Source organism: Thunnus thynnus, chromosome 23 (genome assembly GCF_963924715.1).
Source record: "Thunnus thynnus chromosome 23, fThuThy2.1, whole genome shotgun sequence".
Lineage (NCBI taxonomy): Eukaryota > Metazoa > Chordata > Actinopteri > Scombriformes > Scombridae > Thunnus > Thunnus thynnus.
In genome coordinates, this window is record NC_089539.1 from 16,913,809 (window position 1) to 16,936,060 (window position 22,252).

At 41.4% G+C, this 22,252-nt stretch overlaps 1 protein-coding gene across 1 annotated transcript; it reads left to right on the forward strand.

Moving 5' to 3' along the window:
- Positions 1-5,219: 5,219 nt before the first annotated feature.
- On the forward strand, positions 5,220-15,162 carry btg1 (B-cell translocation gene 1, anti-proliferative). Its single transcript, XM_067582173.1, has 2 exons — positions 5,220-5,675; positions 10,748-15,162. The coding sequence occupies exons 1-2, from the start codon at positions 5,531-5,533 to the stop codon at positions 11,149-11,151; spliced, it is 549 nt and encodes a 182-aa protein (XP_067438274.1). The 5' UTR covers positions 5,220-5,530; the 3' UTR covers positions 11,152-15,162.
- Positions 15,163-22,252: the final 7,090 nt, after the last annotated feature.

A 22,252-nucleotide genomic window follows, 5' to 3' on the forward strand; every position in this document is an offset into this window, starting at 1 on the left:
GTGTGTGTGTTTATGCATGTGCTGGGAATGTAAGACTGTTGTTTTGTCTAGCGTCTGGATGAATACTGCCTATGTTGGTTTAGCGTTTTGTATGACCTGCAGATGTTGGTGTCTTTGCTGGTGGGGTGTGTATCTCTTTTGTACCGTCATCTGTGCCCAAGCTTGTACATACATAACACCTCGTGTATTCATCCTCATGAATGAGCATATTTGGGAAAAACTCGCAGGAACTCTGCCCACACTAGCAAGCAGCCAAGGTCTCTCTCTTCCCGACCTGACATTCTTTCCTCTACTGTAGTTCACGTGCGGTTTCAAGATAAAAGCCGCCATTCATTAGTCTAACTGAGGGCCCAACGCAACGACAGGATACCCCACCCTTGTCTGGCAGTAACTGGGGCCATATTTTACCCAGCGCTGGTGGCCATACACATTAAAAACAACTTGTACCACAGGGCACTTACTGCAGCCTGTGTGTGTGTTTCAGGTGTACTATGTCCACAATATTTCTTGAACTTTCACTATACCGACAGGAAAAAGAATGTTTGGGGGTTTCCAGGCTCAATCGCCCTTCACTAGCTCTCTCTGTTGTTGCATGTATTCTTTCTCTTTCTCTTTTATCCCATTTGACTTTTATCTCCTCCGACGGGCTGCCAAAACTCAACCACACACCCCCACACACTTTGTCAGTAATGAGGCATTTGCCTGTCCACAGCTGGGTGTGTGGTACAGATGTGTGCTATCGTGCTTGCTTGCAGATCTCCTGCTTGCTCCACTGCTGCTGAACTCCCAAGAGGAAAATCCAGAGCAGGAGTAATGGGGACAGAAGCCGACAGCAACTACTACCGTGTAGCGTTTGTGAATCATCTCCACACAGTGCAGCTAACTTGTGTCACCTGAACACATCACCATTAAAGTGATACTGCGCTTAATATCTTTATTTTGAGTATCAAATACTCAACACATGTATACTTGAAAGGTGGCTGTAAAAAACGGTTGTTGCTCTATCTTTTATGGATCACAACCGCAGTGGTTGGCTTGATTTCATGTCAGTTACAATGGATTCCAACATGGAGTAGTTGTTATGATGAATAAAATAATCAAAACATGCACAGAAACCTCTCAAACCACTCCTGCAGCATAAACCACTTCTCTACTGTCTATAAAATACTCCAAACACTTAATTTCCCCCATATTATACTCCTAACATGCTTCCTCTGTTTCAAAGCTCTTGCACAACCCTGTCAGTTTTACAAGTTGGTGAATCTGCCCCATTTGTTTGTCTTACATTTCTATTTGAGGTTACTGATTGATAGGCTGCTAAAGCTACTAAAAAGCTTGACTGAGTCACAGACATTGTGAAATATTATTGCCGTAGTTTGGCAAAAATATGAATGCTTGAAGCTTGGGGACTTTACTAATTGGGAGCAGAGAATGGAATCATACTGAAGAAGTGACAGAGAGGTTTGCATGGCTGTTTTGATTGTGAAACTGTTCTTTTTTATTTTGGTTTACAGCTTTGCATAAAACAACACAAGATCATAATGAAAACATGGTCTTCCATAGAACTCCTCCTCCAAAGGAAAGTCCAACTTCAGTGGCTTTGTCACTAAAGTTAGCAGACTTTCGGTAAATATTTCTCAAGAACAAATCCATCAACTTGACTGGATTTCACTGTGAGAAATGTTTATGAGTTTTCTCCTGAAGTCTTTGCTTACATACTGTAATTACAAAATATAAAAGAAAGCAAACATCTCTGATATTAATACACGTTTAACAGAAAACACAAGAACATGACCTGCATCTTTAAAGCCTCAATATACCCAGCGCTCCAACTGTCACGTATAATAATCGAATACAACTACAAGACTTGAATATTACACTGTCTGCACTGGGTTAGTGACACTACATGACATTTCACTCCACTGCTATGAGAACATTAGAAGTGGAATGTGGGAGTAGTGTGAAAAGTCACAGCTGGGGTAAAGCTAACCTAGTTTTGATTGAAATAATGTTGTGTCCAGTTATTAATGAAATTCTCACATTAAACCACAATATGTGCAGCTGTCTAAGGTATGTGTTAGTTTACATCAGTAAAATGTTCAGATTTTCCTGGAACACACTGAAACTCTCCACCATCTCATAAAATAGCAAGGTGGTGTGTAACTGTGGGCGAAACTGTTACTCTGAATGTGTGTGTATATGTGATGAAGTGGTAGGGGTGCATACATGTGTGAACTTGTATATGATTTGAAGAGTTTCCTGTCCATATGTGAGGACTGTCATTTAACTTGAACCGCCGGTGAGTCACAGTTTTGTGGTAGTAGTTATCAAGAAGCCAATCAGAGGTGACACATTTCAGTTTTATAACATTATATCTCACTACTGCTTTACAAAGTATGAGAAAATCCTGCTCTAAACAAAAGTTTATTCTTTATCAGTAACATGAATTAACAGAAATTCATGTAGGTTATTTCCCACGCTGCTATGTTGTACATGTGAAACCATTCCTTAAAGAGACCGTCAGACTATAAAGGACACAAATAAACACATTGTGTAGGTGAAGTAGTGGTCGCAACTCACACACCAGGGTATTGCGTCCATTTGCTGAGGAGATTTAGACTCAAAATACTGTCTTAAAACAGTTACATGGTCAGATAAGTGACAGCAGGTCAATACTGGAGATGAATTCAAGTTAACAGCATGATTAAATCACTATTAAACTAATTATTACGCTATTACTGTTTGTGTGTTTTGGGGACACATGCATATGCACATTTTGTATGCATTTTTGTACACCTTCAGGCCAGTGGTTGAACCAATCAGTGTGGCCCTGGTGTGTTTGATTGCATCACGATTGAAACACTCAGTGGGTCATCACAACTGTGTCTGCAACAAACAAAGCATGGCATCAGTCTGTACTTTTCCACTGATTTTAATGAGCACGTAGGGACCGGCCTCTGACAAGAAAGCAGATTTCTCTGCTTCCTGGCGTAGCGTTGTCTCCTCAGTCTTCAGTGGGGTCACACCAGTTGAACTTCTTCTTCAGCTGATTGAAACTCTTCCTGTTTCCAGCCACATACCTGCTAAGCTGCACATATACACACACAGAGCAAGAAAGACCCGAGCATAGAGGTGATATCCCTCACTAAGGTATTGTAAACAGTCTTGCTGTCTCTTCCTGTTTCACACAGACACATACACACAAACACCTGACCTGACCTGAAATACAGCAAGACTTCGAACACACACACAACATTATGGTACAGTAAATAATCTGACACCTGCAGGGCCCAAATGTTTTTTTTTTTACAAACAGCAGTTTAACTTGCAAATTTAGTTTTTGGTAAAAAACAAACCAAAAAAAGAAGACTAAAGTAGTTTGTAAATATGTATTAAACTGAAATAAACTATTATTTCTAATAGACTGCAGCTAATGAGATAAATAATGGATTGTTGGACCCACAGCTTGATTTACCATACTTACATTACCTAAAAAATTGGAGAATTGGGGGATACTTTCAAAACATCACTGTCTAATGAAAATCCTTAAGCTCCAAATTTGGTGAATTTGGTTTTTCAAATAAACTGAAGGATTTAGTGTTACTTTGTGGATTGATCAAATTCTGCTACTTTTAAAGCTAAAAAAAATCCCCATTGGATATTGTGTTTCTGGGGGGGGGATTTTTGCCTTTATTAGAGAGAGAACAGTAGAGAGCTGACATGAAATAAATGGAGGAAGATGAGGGTTGACGTGCAACAAAGGTCTCTGGCCAGACTCTCGCTGAGGACATTGCGATTACATGGTTAACACTTTAAATCCCTTGGCCTCAACGACACCCCATTTCTGTATGAAACAAGGATTATGAGTACATAACCGGGATAGATCTATCGAGTGCAGAAACTTGAGGGCCATTTAAACTGGCTTTTTTCCTTAAATGGTGCAAAAAAAACTTTTACAGAAGCTGTTTATTTCATTTAATTTGTTTTTTTCACTTTTATCTGTAGCAGTATTGCAGATTTTATGCGAGGCAAGTTTACCTGTATAACATATTACATACACAAAGGGTACTTTAAAGTGATTTACATCATGCATTAAAAACAAACAATAAATACATCTTAAAATATTACAATACAAATCAAAAGGATATAAAGAAAAATTTAAAAACAAAGATCTTAATAGATAGGTAAAGATTTCAGTGCCAGGTAGATAATGGTAAGTGCTTTAGGTTTAGTCAATGGCTGGAGAACATAGATGTATTTTTTAACCCTGATTTAAAGACAGTGATAGTCAAATTCGGGACAAATATATATTCAAGCTCCATGGTCCTGTATATCGATATACTGACAATTTCTAATTGTAACTGGATAGGCAGAGTGAGTTACCATGTTTTTGTCATTACATGTTAGGCTACTGACTATAATTATCTGTGCACATACATGTGTAAAAACCCAAATGAATATGGCGTCTGTCTCGTGATATTCTACAGATGTTGGTCCTCAGAGAATTAGGCAAAAAAAGCTTTTAAATACGCTGCCCCTTCTTCCTGAAATTGTCAGTGCTGATTACGGTCAGTTTTAAAGGATCGAGGAAATAGTATTCTTGGTAAATGTGATTGCTCCGAAATTTTCAATGAAATCATTTAAGAAAATTGTACCTGTTTATGCATCACAACTGGATTTTTGTCCTTTATCTTTTATTGCATATTCATTTGATTTTGTGTGCACTCGTTTATAGTGCGTGACGGTTGTATTTGTCTGTTTGTATTGTTTGTGTTTATTGTTGTAACAATGTTTATGCTGCTCTCTTGGCCAGGTTACTCTTGAAAAAGAGATTTTAATCTCAATGAGACTTTTACCTGATTAAATAAAGGATAAAGTAGAAGACAAGAATACAGAAACAATAAAGCATGCTTGTTGCTGAGACCAACTTCTTCAACAAGGACCTCTCGACTTTTTCTTTGTTTTCTTCGCTTTTGTTCCCTTTTTTTCTCTCGTACTTCCCGTCTTACGGACAGTCCCTGAACGCACCGTGGTTTCATGCTGTGTACCTCTGTTTATTTTCAGAGCGGTGACGTGAACGCTCCACTCCTCCTATATGTGGCTCGTCAGACGGTCACAGGGGCCCCGATTGGTGAGCTGTTGTTGCTGTAGCAGCTTGTGTCGGCGCTGTGGAGAGGGAGGGGGCGCTATAAAAACCCGCTCCCCCACTCGGTGATCTTCACTCTGGCGGAGGAAAGTGAACAGGGAGGGTCGGTGAACGTGGCAACAAGGGACCCCCCGCCCCCCCAACCCCCTGTTATTTACCAACAACAGGCGTCTTTTTCCAAACACTGTACCGTCCTCGCACACGGACTCTCTCTGAAGAAAAAAAAAAACTCTCCTCTACCTCGACAAATAAATGTCAAGAGAAACAACACAAGCGCCAACAGATAAGGATCGCAGACCAGAAGTGGAGAGAAAGACGAAGAGTCGGACAAACACGTAAAGAAAATCAAGAAACGCGGACGGATCGTCGCCGTTGTCTTTCTCAATGCATACCCTTTGTGCCCGGGGAACGATGAAACCGGAGATCAACGCCGCCGTCGGATTTCTGTCGAGATTTCTGAGGGTAAAAGGACACGTAAACGATCGACAGGTCCAAACATTCAGCCAAAGCTTACAGGACATTTTGGCAGGTAAGGAAACCAGAAAATGTCCACTTTACACGCACACAACACCTCTTAAAAACGTTTCACATTGTAAACTACACTTTAATAATTGAAGTAATGGGTTTATTTGATCAATGAGTGCTTAAATTCGGGTCCTAATCGGTTTGAGAGGGATTCAGAAGAAGCCTTTCTTTGTTCTCTCAAGTATCACTATCAGCGCTACCAAAGCGCACCACTGTTTGCGCACGTAGGAGAAAGAGGGGGCGACAAAGTATAAACACTTTTGGCGATCTAAGACGATTGGTCGACGATTAAATCGATATAAAATCGAAATTTAAAAACAAAGACGCAAAATCAGGGTTATAAATTTGTTACTTTGTCGGGAGGAAGAGCAGGAGGGGGGGTGGAAAGAGGCGCTTGGCTCAAACAAGGAAGTGCGCCTCGGTCGATAAAGCAAAACAGCCCCCAGTGAGTTACAAGAGGCTGCTCAATTACGTAATGCATTGGACAAAATACGTTAATAATGAAAACAAATCCAATATCAGACCAAACATTACTATTAGAAGTATTAAGGTAATGGGTTTTTTTCATTTTTATAATATATCCTTTATATAAAACATAACATTTTGCGACTTTTGATTTGCTTGTTTCTACTGAAAGTTTATAACATAAACGCACAGTTGGATGTTCTTTTTGGGATTTAAAGTTTAGTTATAGTCGAATTTATTTATTTTTAATCACATCTCACATTCATTCACTAAACATTCATCAAACAAACAACACACTCAGCTGTTTTCCAATGAATGGAAATCAAAGCGCTGTTTTTTTTTCTGTTTTATTTCTCAGGATATGGCGCCCATACGCGCCCAAGACTTTACGCACAGGTTTAATTTGAGCACTAAAAGAGTTTTAGAGAACAGTGCTGCTCAGGGATTGTGTCTCATTTCCTGCTGTAAACACATTCCAGTCTCGGGGGCTCTAAAGCTGCTATACATCTGCTTCTCTCCATCTCCTGAGCACGTAGAGCAGCAGATGACCTACATTTCCTATATAAGGGCCTCACTCGCTCATAAACAAGTCTTACTTTGTAGATTTTCCCGTTTTTGTTTTGTTTTTTTTATATGAAATAGAAAAACAAAAGAACAATAACGATAATATATCAAGAACACAGCACAATATAAACATTACAATAATAAAAAATATAGCTTGTTTTCTTTAAGGGAGGTAAAAAAAAACAATGCATGAGTACAAAGCCATCCTAAACTCACCATTTGGTACCACAGACAGACTACAATCTATATAGGCAAGGAGTCTTAGAATCGCCTATGTATGTATGTATGTATGTTAAGTGATCAAATCTGATAAATTAATTGTCTAGAAAAGCAAATTATGAGTTACAACAGCTGTGTTTGTAAACAGACAAAAGTTAGGGTTAAACAGAGTCTGGTGTGAGGCCTGTATGTGGGGGAGGGGATGTTTTGGTGGGCGCCTATAGGAGGACATTAAAGGCGGAGGCAGCGCAGCTTAATGAGCGAGGAAATGGAGGGGAAATCCACTGAAACACTATTAACCCACCCTATATTTAGTGCACATAAACATTAATTACATCAAAGTGTTGTAAATTGTAAGGTTTAATGTGTCACATGCAAAAACCTCAACCTTTTAAGGAACCGCTGTAGATGTAGAAAGAATACTATATAACTGTTTATAATCCAATTAAATGAAAAAGTCATACTTTTGACAAAAGAACCATTTTGACCACAACGTAAATATGTGAAAACAAAACTGAATGTGTGTGATAGTACCCTGTGGGGCTCGCTGCTGAACTAGGCCAGCCAGAGTGCTTTTGTGCTCGGAAAACACCATCATCACTCACTATTGTGTCTGTGTACTGAAAAGCTTGGTGCCTTGCTTCTCTTGTTTGTGTTGAGCCGAAGGTAAGATGGGGAAATTAGTCCCAATGACCACAATGAAATCACGGCAGTTGCGTAATTGTCTGGGGTTTGATTCTTCCTGTTTATAAGCAGCGAGATTTGACGCTTTTCTAGAAAATGACTTCAAATGGAAAATATCCAAAGCAGACTCACTTAAAGTATTGTTAGTATTAGAGGTCAGCTACAATGAATAAACAACCCACTTCCGTTAAACTCTTTAGGTTTAAGTGCACACTAGTCTGCTTACTTTTCCGTTTCCCATTTCCTCCCCCCACCACCTCCTTCACCTCCCATGTGCCCTCATTTTTAAGAATAGGCCCTGCTGAGCTGATCCTTTCCCAGCTGCTCCAGGGTTTGTAGGTGGCTGCCTTTGTGGCTCAGTCCGATGGCTGAAAGCTCATCCAGCCCCTTGTGCTCTTTCATGAGTGCCAACCCCTCCATTAGCTCGGCAGTATACAGCCTTCTGTGATAAGACACGGTACACGGAGGAAGGGAGGGGGGGGTGTTATTATCCTGTGGATGCATACAGGTGGCCTCCGGGCCCCAGCCTGAATACTGGCCTACTTCACTTACAACGTTTTTCATTGGCCACAATGCAGTTAGCATGAATGGGAATTCAATATGGATGAGGCTTGTCAGAGTAAATAGGAGTGGGGGGGGTGTCAGTAAATGAGAAGGTCAGAACAAAGGAGAGATTTTAAACTGTCCAGCTTTCCTAGAAAAGTAAGATTTGGAAGCTTTCTTACATGCTAAAAATGAAGTTGTAAGAAAAGAGGGAGTCACATTTTACTTCCTCATACACCCGAATCATACAGTCAACAGTTTAATGTTTCTCACATCATCTTAACCACCGAAATGCCTGAAGCGTACCGTGAATGGCGTCACTCTGAGTCAGTCAGTGGTTTCACTGCACTTCTAAAAAACTTCCACACAGACGAGACAAATAGGATCCTCTCCCTTTAAGAGGCGGAGCCTTGTGTCCCAGATGGCTGGCTGAGACTTCAACACTTTTGGTGTTTTTGTTCAGCCAGTCATGGGAGACTTTGACACTGACGACGGCCAGGGGAGGGATTGTGCAATTCAATGGCCCTTTCTTTGTCACGTACGCCCAGGGTGCCTCTGGCCGCCTGTTTATGGCTGCTTATCAGGCCTATAACAGGTGGTGATGTTTTTCTTTCCTTTCTTTTGCTGCTGCACTCTTTAACACCCTGTATTTTTGTGGAAACAAGTATATTTTGCTTATTTTTACCAGCTATAGGCTAACTATAATAAGAAACAGGCTGTCACAAAAGTCATATGTGATCACTTACTTATTAGTAGTAACTAAATTAGATGGGTTATAAAAGTTTTGTTTTACACAAAGAATATTTTTCCCTCAATCTCTAAAGTTACAGTTAATGGTTTTTATATAATAGTGTGTTTGATTTACTCTGACAAGTCAGATCCCATCCCGTTTCATAACCCTTAAATTTGCCTCCTGGCAAAAACGCATTACATGAGATTAAGATCTGCTTGCCTTAATCAACAAGCCTTACTCTTGTTTAATATCTGGAAACAACCCAAATATACACCCTGTCAAACAGCAAGCAATAATGTTTTGTTGCAGATTAAATTTATCTCAGCCTTTAAACATTTTAAGAATAAATTATGATTTATCACACAGTTATCTTAGACCTTTGAAATACACAGTGGCTTTTTTATGATTTCATTTTTAACGTTAACAGTTTTACAGCCATACAAAGTTTATTAAATCATGTGGACTTAGGGCTGTGACGATAACCGCAATACCGCAGTCATGTGATGCCTAGCGTGGGGTTGAGCTCATTATTGTCATCGCCACAATTTCTATTTTTTGCTAGTGAAAGTTACAGCAGGTGGCTAGGTTCGTGAATGCACCAGCTGTGTGATATTCAGTGGCTGGCATTGTGTCTCTGTGTTCATCCTCACTTGCCTCCTGAGCGGAGTTGAACAAGGAAGAAAAAGACGGAGACACACCCCCCTCTCACCTGTTTGTGTGTGTGTTTAGCATATTCGTCACCACAGATGCAGTAATACTGTTAGACACACATCTCTCAACCAGAGGTTTGAACTGTGTGAGCCAGACCGTATGAGGACGGAGGCGGCGAGCACAGTGGGGGGTCAGTCACTGTTTTCATAGTTGTTATGCCGGGCGATATGTGCCTTTTCACAGCATATCGTCTGGCATAGCGCCCATGAGTGTGGCAGAAGGCTCCACCATCATCACTCTTTTTCCTTAATGGAGTAAGAGAGGGGAGAGGAGACACACCCCCTCTCTCCAGTTGTGTGTGTATGTGTGTTTAGCATATTCCTCATCACAGAGGAGTGAATAGCGCCAGACATACCTCTCTTCATCAGAGGTTTGAACTGTGCGAGCCGGCCCGTATGTAAATCATAGTGGTTGTCAGTCATAGTACTCATCATCGCTATGCCGGGTGAGATGCATTTCCTGACAGCATTTTGCCAGGCATAGCACTCATGAGCGTGGAAGGGTGGAGCACTTTGCCTCCGACCGTTTTACTCCACGGTGGGAGAAACAGCAGGGACTCCGGCCGTGTATGTTTGTGCTTTACACTGTCTCCGTGACCCGCTGAGTAAATCAAGCTGAGCCGAATTCACTGCCGCGGGGTGGAGGGCTGGAAGGGTGGAGGAGGAGGGAAAATGTATGGTGTTTTAATCAAAACAGATTTTACTTTTTCAACATAACTGCAAGCAGCAACATCATCACACACACTAATATAATTTTTAAAAAGGTCGTAGTTTGTTTTTTTTTTACGGGGGGGGGGGGTAGTAAACTGCAGGGATACGTTGCTTTTTCACTGCAGTAAGAAAAAAATCCATACTGTTACAGCCCTATGTGGACTTATCTAACGCAAAGTACAGTCTGTCTGTTTTCTGTTTCGACCTTTGTTCAACTTCAGGTCACTCCAGTTCCTGTGTTTCTGTGTATAGCATTTCTGGGCATGAAACAGTATCCACAGCAATGAGTAATAATTTTCTGTTTGGCCCCTCTTCTCCCAACATTTATCAGTGCATATGTCCTTATTATCTTACCCTCATTACATGTTCTTACATGCAGCCTGATGGTAATCACTCCAAAGCTAAACTTTGTCTCCATCCTCTTTTCTCTTGTTTTTATCCCTTCAGAGCACTATAAGCACCACTGGTTCCCAGACAGGCCCTGCAAGGGTTCAGGTTACCGCTGCATTCGCATCAACCACAAGATGGACCCACTGGTGGGGCAGGCAGGCCAGCGCATCGGCCTGACCATCCAGCAACTCTACCTGCTGCTGCCCAGTGAGCTCACGCTCTGGGTGGACCCCTTCGAGGTGTCCTACCGCATTGGCGAGGACGGCTCCATCTGCGTCCTGTATGAGTCGCAGCCCGGCCCCATAGGAATGCCGGTAACAGCCACCACCAGCTCCCCCTCAGGAAACAGCGGGTCGGTGAGCCCCATGGTGGACAGTCACATCAGCTGCAAGGAGGAACTGATGGTGCTGGGCAGAACCAGTCCCTCCAAAGCCTACAATATGATGACTGTGTCCAGTTAAAGAGGCATACTGTCACCCCGGCCTACTTTTGTTCAGGGTCACGCCGTTACTGGTCAGATCACTTGACCAGATCAGGGTGAGCCTTTTTAAAGCTAAGAATATGAAATGAAATAGTGAAAGAAGAAAAAAGAAAAAGAAAAAAAAAAAAAACAGAGGATGTGGCCTATCGTCCAGGTGATGGAAACCTTGTAGGTTTGATATTTTTTACCCTCTCTCCCCATTATCATCTGTTCTGTTGTGTCATTGGATCAGCTGGGCACTCCGTTTTTTTGGAGAGGCTTTGTGGAAATGGAACTGTTGGGGCAGCTATACCAACCAACCAACCAACCAGGAACCCCCCATGGAGACTGACTCCACATACCCCCCCCCCACCCCCACCCCCGACTGTAAACAACATGGTGATCAGCTCCATCTCTGAAGGGGCTATCAACATTGACTTTGCACTTTTCTTACTTGTGGTTACTATGGGTACATGTTCAACACACCACCGCAAAACACCAAAACCTAAATTGTAAGGAATTTTTACCGGGAGCTACCCCATGAATTTCAAAATCCAGAGGTTTTTCAATTTGCTGTTTTTAATTTGTTTTGTTTCCTGGGTGAGGAGGAAGTTGAGGTTTAGACTGTGCCTTTCGCTATCTTAGCTCAAGGTAAAGAAACACCCAACAAGAGCATCTCTATTTTCTATAAAACACCCTTTTTGGACCACAGGGAATTAGTTTTCTTTACCCTGTAGCTGTTGGAGCAAAGGCTTTCAGTCTAACATCTCTTCCTCCACCTTCCACCATCAACCATGAGCTTCAGAAAACCTACATCTCAACCTCTCTCGGCCCGTATGCAAGTGGAATGTGTTGTGACACCTATTACCTATGGATACCAGTGTGTCCCATTGCACTGTCGCCCTCCCATCACCCATGTATGTGTAGCTTTCCAGGGGGAGGGCAGGAGACCAGTCTCCTCCCCCTCCCCCTAGTTAATGAATGTTGTTTGAATTCACAATCAAGTTCCTGTGTTGTTAATTTGCCCCCTTTTCCCTCACCACTTTGTCATCTCCTGCATCACCAAAATTCAAAGTGTAGCAAAAGGGGGGGCCTATTTTACCCAAATTTTGGTCTCGTGGCCCTGTTAGAATTGACATTGAATGCACTTTGACGTGAGATTGTGTGGGATGTGTACTTTTTAGAGAAAATCGCCTGCATTCCATCCATTCGAATGTCATATTTTCACACCGTTTTTATTGCCCTAACCATTTTTAGCCGTTTGTTCATACTGTAGCTCCCGTGTCGGGGTAGACTAATGTCTATTGAATCGGGAGTGTGCAACTCTGGATTTCAAAACCATTTTTTACACTGTATTTGTGAACATTTCAGAGCTGTTGATTTCTTTTTTTTTTTTTAGGTGGAGAGTATTTTTGGTGGTATGTTAGAAACATTCTGTCATCCGTTCATATGGCACTGTTCATCAACGCTCTGGCAGTATGCAGAGCTAAGCTGTTTTCCCCCCCAGACACACACAGATGGTGATTTGTGTTGCTGATAGAAAAAAAAGTCAGTCTGAAAGGTCTGGACTAAGTGATGACTGTGTGAGACTTTGGCCAAAGGGAGGTCTGGAGCACCGACTGTTCAGAGATTAATTTTAACTTGAATTATAAACAACAACAGGCCTTGTCAGCCCTCTATTTTCATCTACATTAGTTATTTCCAAGGTCTTTGAAAGGGAAAGACTTATCCTTTTGTGTGGTGCATTGCCTTATGGAGACCTCATTTTCATGAATTATGAGCCATTTGTGATTTTTAAACTAATATCAGGCTTATGTGAGCCAGCCTGGTGCGCAATGTGCTGCCCGGGCCCTCACTGGAGGTGTCCCATTCCAGCCTGGCAGCTGCAACACCCTCCACCCCCTCCCCACCACTTGGTGTGGGGGTTAGAGTGCCTCAAGTGCCACATATCACCCCTCAGCTCAGACCTCCTGTTAAGCCAAAAGCAAGCCAGCATGCTGCTAGCTGACCCCCTGTGGATGCAGGTAGATTTAATGTGACACATATCATCATCCATCACCGCGGGGAGTTGGGTAAGGAAGGCGGGGACGGGGAGCTGGTGTGTGAGAGAGGGGGGGCCAGGGCCGGACTCATTTGTCCAGGGCAGCTAAAATCCCTCCAGCCCCCCCTCTGGACTTATTCAACGTCCCCCACCCTGACCAGAAGCCCTCAACCCTCCCTTAGCAGTGATGGATAAAAACCAGCACACGCGCATGGGGTGCTCAAGCTGCACTAGGGGGGCTAGTGAGAGACAAGGAAACATGGATAAAAGATGAAGAATTGAGGGTACTAGGCCATTGTTTTCTGTTTTCATCTCACTGGATTGCGCTGCACTTGATTACTGAGTTTGAGTAGCAACTTTGTTTACATGCATATGAAAGGATGTGATGGCTGTCTGACGTACCCCCACTTCACTCCTGGTTCTGGGGCGGTGAGTGGTAACCGCAAGCTGGAACAGATGCTGGGGCGGCTACAGGCGACGCTCAGCCCGTAGCCGCTGGCCAAATCTGTCACGGCAGGCTGGTTCACCAGTCATGGCCAGACCTATGGGTGTTTAAGCTCCCCTAAGCCTGAGAGGATCATGGGTAATAGAGCTATAGCCTTTGACGCACTGCAACCCCCTAACCCCCTCCTCCCCTGCTCTCTGCTGATACTCCCTTCAGCAATCTGTGAAAAGCAGTGATTCTGTGTTGGCCAGATGGAGAGGAGCTCACTGGGATGGGAGCCCAGAGCTTTGGTTTCCATGGTGGACACCAGTTTTAAATCAAGCTGCTCCATTATAGCTTTTTTTATGTCATGTGACAAGATGTCATGAGATTGGTCTATACTTCGGATGTGAGATTGTCCTGTCTCACTTTTTTCTAGATGTATTTTATGGTCACACTGGTAGATTTTCTCATCTTTCCACTCTGCCATCCCCATTTGCTCCTTTTCATCCGCTTTTTAAGAGGATTTTTAGTCTGGTGATCTAACCCACTTTTAACAAACCTCGTTTTTAGACCTACAAAATTAAAAAAAAAAATTAAAAATCCCCTTCAACACCTTCTGAACTGTACTACCACCACCCAAAATGGTCTAAGTCCTCAGTAATATTGGTTATTTAAATGGCATCCATTCAGCTTGTGCGCACATAGGTTACAGAATTGTTGTAAGAGTGCTTTGAGTAGTCAGAGATAAAATAGCACATAAAATGCACTAAATATGTCAAGTTGAAGTTGTGTGACATTTTCTTTGAGACGCGAGGAGTCTCTCCTGGAATGTATTGCCAAACTCAGGCCTCAGACATTCAATAAATACCCTTATGGAAAAGTTGTGCATGTTAAGACATGAAACAGGAAGGGAACAGCAGTTTTGTTGTTGTTTGTGTCAATATTGTCATCGATTAGTTGAATTATTGCCACTTTCACATTTGAGGTGTTTTACATATTGTAGAATGTATTGTAACTGTACAACAAATGGTAGAGTACATAACATTACACATGGGAAGTGCCAATAATTGCTATCCTGAGGTGTTTTTAGATGTATTCCTTTTGTATTTCATCTTTTAACATGGATAACGCTTTTCGTAAGTGAAGCCATTTGTGATGGGAGTGTTGGCAAGGACCAAAGTTGTTTTGGTAAAAAAAAAATATTAGTTTCCATGATCTGTAAGTGTAGACGTATCCTTTGTTTTTTTTTCTTCTTTTTCTTTTTTTCAGTTTTTTTTTTTCCTTTTTTTTCTATTTACTTACAAAACCAGAAAATAGACAAAAAAATCTGAGCTTACCCAAGATGAAAAGCTGTCTATCTTGTGATCTCATGTCAGTACATCTTTATCGTGTTGAGTTTCTTTTCCTTGGGTATGTTGTGATGAACTGCTGTAAATTTGTACAGTTCATGTAAATTGATTGTGCGGAAGTTGTACAGATTTCTATATTTTGGAAGAAAAGTTTTTTTTTCTCTGTAATAAAAGATTTCCTATCTTGGCATCATATTCCCTGTGAGCTGTGTCATTATTTACATATTTTTCTGTATTATTCAATGACAGCTTTACAACTAAAATCACACTAATAATCAAATTTAAAGTTAGTCTTATAGCTGCTTTTGATGGTATACTTGAAGGAGGATCTTAGACTATGTCTCATATATTATTCAAACTTTTAACGCCTATGTTGCCCCACTGAGGCCCAGATTGGAATTTGACCTCGTAGTCTATGAGGACTGAGTGGGCCAACTGTGCCAAGAGGACTGGAGAGGAGATCAAGTCAGCAATTTTACTGCCTCACTAACTTTTGTTCCTCTCTTGGGACAGAAAACTGCACTTTACATATAGATAGATTCACATACGCTGCTAAATAAAATAATAAATTAAGAAAAAATGCAATGGTGCCTTAAACTGCTGTGGAATATAAATATGCAAACTGAGAAAACCTGCTGCACTGATGGACTGGATGACGGTCAATAATGTTGATGTAGCTCTGTATTTTGGGAGCAACTGTGGAACATTTCATAAGCCCTTTGCCGCTTTGCCTTAAAAGGTCTGTTGCCTGCCCTGATCAGCAAATCCAATCACTTTACATCCAAATGCTCATGCACATGGTGTTTTTTTGCACACTTGAAAATAAAACTCAGCGTTCCGTTCTCCATCCAAATGCAACTGCGAGTGCTTCTACCACTTAAATGATAGGCTGCGACAGATGGTACCATTAGCGAGGATTTTCTCAAAAACTTGGAAAAAAAGTGCTAACTCTGCCAGGGCACCGATATGCACAATACCGCTGCACCCGAACCAGCTGACTTTGCAAAACCCAGAGTTTGGATTAAGACTGCAATCCTTTGCAGCACTCTGAATCCCCCAGGTTGCTTAGCAGCAGGCGGAAAAAGAAAAACATTTGGCTCGTTTTGACACACAGACAAAGGAGGGAACGAGAAGAGCTGGTTTAGCAGGAGCCGAGGGCATGGGGGCGGAGGGCACAGAGAGGGAAGGTGACTGGGCTTGTGTTTAAGTCGGGCTTTACTTCTCCAAACACTGGCTAGCACGAGGCCTCTACCCCTCAACAGCCGGGGAGTGTGGGTATTGTAGTTTTAAATCATTGGAGTCTGTCAGCATGAAGCACAATGAGAGATTTCAGCCATGTTTAAGCCTTTTACTTCAGTTTATTTGTTTTCTTAAATGCCACAGGCAGTTTTTTTTTTTTTTGTACAAATTCTCTGTGCTGCATACTGCTTTAAATTCCCTTCTTCGATCAGTGTAGAAGCAGGTCAAAGATTCCCAGGGTGTGTCAGACTCAATGGCCCAGTGTGGTTTGTTTTGTATGAAAATATCAAGAACTATCCAACAGTAACACGAAGCACAAGTGATCCAGATTTAACTGGATTTTGCAATCCTCCCCGGACAGGGTTTTGCAATGACTCATTTGAGCAAGATGTTTTGACACGTTTTCTCATCTCAGAAAAATAAGAAGTAGATTGCATAGACTGTGCTTGTATAGAAACTCATCATTTTGATAATATAGTGTAAATATTTGATAGCTGTTGGAACATGTAAGGTCATTTTACATAAATAGCCTAATCTCCTGAATGTTTTTAACAGGATTCAACTCGTGGTTCACTGCATTGCAAATGTTCTTAATGTATTTAAACAAGCTTCATTATGAGTTTATGGAAATATATGAGACATGAGTACCAATATCCTCTGACTATCCTGAAAAACTTCACTGTATTCAAGTTCCATTGCACCGTATGTCAGAACATCATCAAATTGTCATCCAAGAATTGCATTGGAGTTTCAGCGTGGCACTGATGAAATACCAGTGTAATATTTCCTGCCTGCTCCACCCAATCACATAGCAACACAGGTCACCTTGAAGAGATGATTTGATTAGGTAGAAAGTTTCCAGAAGGTGTGGTTGATTACCATGAAAAGATAAGAGGAACCTTGTGAGATTATTTTAGCTTGATGCTATGATACAGTGATGACAAGGAATGATAAACAAAGTCAGGTCACCTTAGTTTACATAAAGTTATTGACCTTAATATGTACTGGATTTCTACTGCATCAACTGATTTTTAGATTTATTATTTATGGACGAAGCAAAAACATGTCAGTCTACTCTGTCCTCGGGTGTCTGTGGCAACATTTATGCACACTGAGTCTAAATATTGTGTACAAACAATATGTTGCTGTCTGAGAACAAAGGCATGGTGAGTGACAGTGTGAGCTTGTGTGTCTCCTAACGGGGAGGCAGACATCTGGGGCCCACTTTATTGCCAGCAAGATGACAGGGAAGCCCTCCTGCAGTGTGTGGTGTGTGTGTGTGTGTGTGTGTGTGTGTGTGTGTGTGTATGCTCTTCTGCTTAAAGGACAAAAAGCTATGCCGCAGCTGCATAAGTCACACAGCCCTTTTGCGAATGTGCTTCACACTGTGACCTTTGTGTGTGTTTTTGGTACAGCAGTACTTGTCAAAGATGGGTGCAGGAGTCAAGAGGGAGTCCCCCAGCAAAGGGAAAACTGGTTTTATTTCTCTATTTCATTGTGAAGGAAGTATTGCCATTAATGAATACACAAAGAATCATACAAAAAATTCACTAACAAAAAATCTTACTGTGTAAATGTGGGTCCTTGGCAAAATATGTTATTATCTCTGTAACCAGAAATCTTTAGCAAATCTTAGCTGTTTTGTATTCAGTGTGTTTTTTCATCGGGTTTCCACCTTATTAGTATCCATGTGTTCCTCATGTGAGAGTGTGCGTCATTCAGAAGCCAAGGACAAGTTGATTCCTCTTTGAAACAGATCCCTGCCCTGCCTGTGTGGGTCTCCAGGGTATAGAGGCTATACCAGCTATCTCTCTCCTTCCCCTCAGGGCACTATTCATCCTCAGTTCTGACATCTGCTTTGCCCCCGCTGCACACGCCCTTCCCAGCAGCATCCAAACAGGGACATTGAATGAAATAGAAGACAGTGGGGTCAAAGGCATCCAGCTTGGGCTGGCCACATCACTAATCCTGGGTGGATTGACTGAGGGAGAGGTCTTTGTGGAAGAGGTTACTACTGTGTGACAGTTGAACAGTGAACGCCTTGTCTTAAATCAAACAAGGAAGAGTGAAAATATTATGTTTGTACTGGTTAGCTTCTACTTTCTTAATGGATGAATGTGTGTGTGTGTGTGTGTGTGTGTGTGAGTGTGTATTGTATATTTACTTAAGAGTGAATGCATAAACTGCCTGTTTGTGCACATATGACTATTTAGACATGTGCCCTGTGCGCACATGTGTCTTTTTACTGGGTTAGACTTTGCACTAGAGGTCATGTAACAGAGTTCAAAATGAAACAGACTAATATACTTTAAGTACAGTGTACAGATGACACAAATTACAGTATATGAAATTGTTTATCAAATGTGATCCTTTCTAAGTTGTTACATTAGTCGTTACATGTTTACAACCCCTGGATTTCTTATTAAAATGAGTGACTTTTCTCAATTTCAATCATTGTTTTTCTTTTTTAGTTAAAACTGATTCAACCCAAACAATCTATATCATTAATTTACCTCTTATAGATACCCATTATGACCTGTATGGAAAAACTCTATGTTATGGCTAGCGGAATTTAAAATGACAAAATCTTGCTTGGAAATTGAGTCATATGAAAGGAATTGTTGTGATCAGTGGGTTTGACTTCATGGGTGGAGTAAATCCACACAATATTTTTTTACATTGAGTACAACTTTGATGAATTTCGATGTTCAAATCCATGCTGTTGATAGAAATAGCAAGCTTGCTTGACAGCACAAATCTTTGAGGGAATGGAGAGTCCAAAATGGAGGAAGCAATTGCAGCTTATTAGCTTCCTTGACCAATCCACTTTTATTTAACTGTTCTCTGTCAGAGTATAGACTGCATAAGGGGAATGGTTAGCAAACAGTTAACAAACACGAGAGAAGTCAATGGTACCAACAAGTCTTTTGAATGAAGTGTGTGAACTTACTGTCTCATTACTTACTCATGGTTAGAAAGCTGGGACAGATAGCTCTTTCATCTTCAGTAACTCCTAATGAAATTATGTACAAATTTGAGAATAAAAAGCCACTGGGAAGTAAACATCTCAGTAGAGAGGAAAAAGAAAAGAAGCTCAGTGAGCTTTTGTGACTGACTACTGCCAGCATGCCTTGCTAGCATGTTAGCTTGCTGTCTACAGTCGGTCACCAACTAGCCCTGTCAGTAGTCTTTGCCTAGCTTAGCACTGACTAATTTGCAAAGACACACAGATGAATGTCAGTGTGCAACTTAGTTTCTGCCACCATAACTGAACAGACAAACAAATAAGCTGAACAAGCGCCCTGCAGAGATACAAATGTTCAACTGTTGGGGATCTCTGGAATTAAAGATGCTGCTTTAATCAAAAATAAAAGTGAGTCAATGACACTTTAAATAGTGTTTTTATATATACACACACAAAGTATGTAGTGTATAATGTGTCACAGCAGCAGCAAACTACTAGATCTCACTACAGTATGTGTTCCTACAGGCTAACCAGTAAGGCCTTGTACTATCTTGTCTGCGGAATACAGATGTCTTTTTATGGGAACTGAGGTAAAGAGGTAAAGTAAGAGCGCGTGATTTGATCTGTATCTCTCCATGGTCTATCTTCAGCTTCTACTTCCTCATGCCCTCTCTCCTCTCTTTAGGCAAAAATAGATCATCTCATTACTCACCCTCTTTATCTCCCTCTCAGGTTATGTCTTCTCTTTTCCCCCAGATTCTTCTCATATCACTTCTTCACCACCCTCCTTCCCCTCCCTCACTCCATCGCCACCACCTCGTCCTCTGTCTATCTTTATCCTTCCTTCTCCAAGCTGCCGGTGTCACCAGTCAGCCCACAGTCACACAGCAGAGGAATTCATTCCAGACCCTGACATCAAGCCTTATTGGGGTAAGGTGAAGGGTCGCAGTGGGAATCATGTGATAGAGTCTCTGGATGCATGCGATCCTTGTGTTTTCATGGGTTACATAATAGTGTGTCTGAGTGAGAAAGAAAGAAAAAAAAATGTATCAATGAAAAAAAGTAGGAGTTGGAGTTTTTGAGTGCCCAGGGTTCTTGAAGTAAAAGTCCTATTTGTCCTTTGCATAGACAATGTTAGGTGAAAGATGCAGCACTTCCAAGGCTTGGACAGCATGTACAAAAGATGAGCAATTACATACAAAACTATCTGGTTCTTTGATAAAAATTCAAAAGGGAGACGCTTGTGTATATAAAAACTACAGCTCCCAGTTAGCATTTTCTGTTGCATATGTCACTTTATGTAGTAACCCCATAAGACATTCATCAGTTTCAGTAGCAACCATATTGAAATGAGGTTGAAAAAAGAAAAACATTATTCCCAGGATCCGGAGTTGAAATAATTAATTATAGGAGGTCCATAATACAAATATATATATTATAGTATATCAGTATTAATTGATTTTTTGGGTTGTATGGGAGCAGCAGACCATGCTGTAAATACAACATTGACTAGCAAACAAGTGCCTATTTACATTTCCAACAGATGCAGAGCAACTACCCATTGTTTGAAAGCATTCATTTGGAGTCATATTTTGGCCACTCAACAAATTTAAGTCTGATATTCATTCTATGTACACCAGCTAGTTGCTAAACTTGTCTATGATAGTGAACTGAAACAGTAAAGTTTTGGGTCGTAAAACCAAAACAATGAGCTGAAAGACACTAAAACGCTCTGTAGAGCTGGGGGGGAATTACAGATTCAGGTGGTAATTCTCTGTGGGTTCATCACACATTTCACATTATGCATAGTCATTTAATCTATTGTTGAGATAAAAATATTTATTAGGGCAGATTTAAGTTATCCAAGAGACTCCTATGTTTCTGTGTTGAGATACATTGAAGATATTTCAATGGGGATTTACTATGGTAAATGAAAGTACATCTGGAACCAGCGTCTCCTTCCACTTTGTAACTCTTTAAGAGAAACCAAATGAAACTCTGTTTATGTTTTTAGAGTCTGTCCCACATTATTTTTCTGCCCAGCAGCAGTGATACCAACATGCTCTGTCCCCTAATGATAAGCCAACATGCTAACCACCGCTGATGTCTTCATCCGTTTGTATTCTCCCACATATGGTTATCTGAAAGTCAGGCGGTCAGACACCGAGGCAACATATTCCTGTGGTCAGCCTCTCCCAATCAGTAGGCAACGCTCTCAACCACTCAGAAGGAGAGCAAGAGAGAGAAAACCAGCCACCTAAATATAGTCTGGCCTTGGGGCTCAGCAAGAGGCCCTCTGCATGAGGTCTGGCCACACACACTGAGGTGCAAGTATGTATACATGCATGCACACACACGCATGCGACGACAGATTTATTTATTTGAACATTTTGTATAAAAAGGACAGAGGCACTCACAATCAGTCACATGCTCTTTATAGTGTGTAGACAGTTCATTCACGTAGACAAACACAGTAGGAAGGCTGTGGTCACTTCAATAAACAGACACACACACACATAGAGGCTTGTATTGAAGGTCACTTGCATCAGTGGCCATCGGCTTTCTGCTGACTGGAGGAGAAAATCCCCTAGTGAGAGGCGTATGACAGCAGACATTTCACAAACACCAGAACACAAGGTTCACATCCTCATATTCTTCATCTAAACTTCTCTTGACTTCAAGCTGCTGTTGCATCACAGAATGTGGATGCAATTTTGAAGGCTGTAAATTCAATTTACTTCATCAGAGCTTTAGTGTGATAGCCTCATAGTAACTTCCCTGTTCAGCATGCAGCTGGAGAAAAAACAGAAAGCCACTCTACATCTTTTACCCTAAAGCACGTGTTCATTTAAAGCCCCTGCTACTTGTAAACACGATGCAGCCTGCTAACCTCGAACCACATGATCAACCTGCTGTGCCTGAGTCGTTTCACTGAACGGTTGGTGGAGATGTCAGCTTCATCTCGGGCGGTTTTCTGAGAAACTGACAGGAAAGAGACAAAAGAGCACAACACCTCAGCTGTTTCCTGTTTATGTGGACGGGAAGATGTAATTTGCGAGCAAGAGGCAACACAGAGAGATG

Bases quoted from the DNA above. Each gene is read 5' to 3' on its own strand.
- btg1 (XM_067582173.1), top strand. From the start codon at position 5,531: ATGCATACCCTTTGTGCCCGGGGAACGATGAAACCGGAGATCAACGCC. The intron at 5,676-10,747 runs GTAAGGAAACCA...TTATCCCTTCAG, and splicing joins CTTACAGGACATTTTGGCAG to AGCACTATAAGCACCACTGG.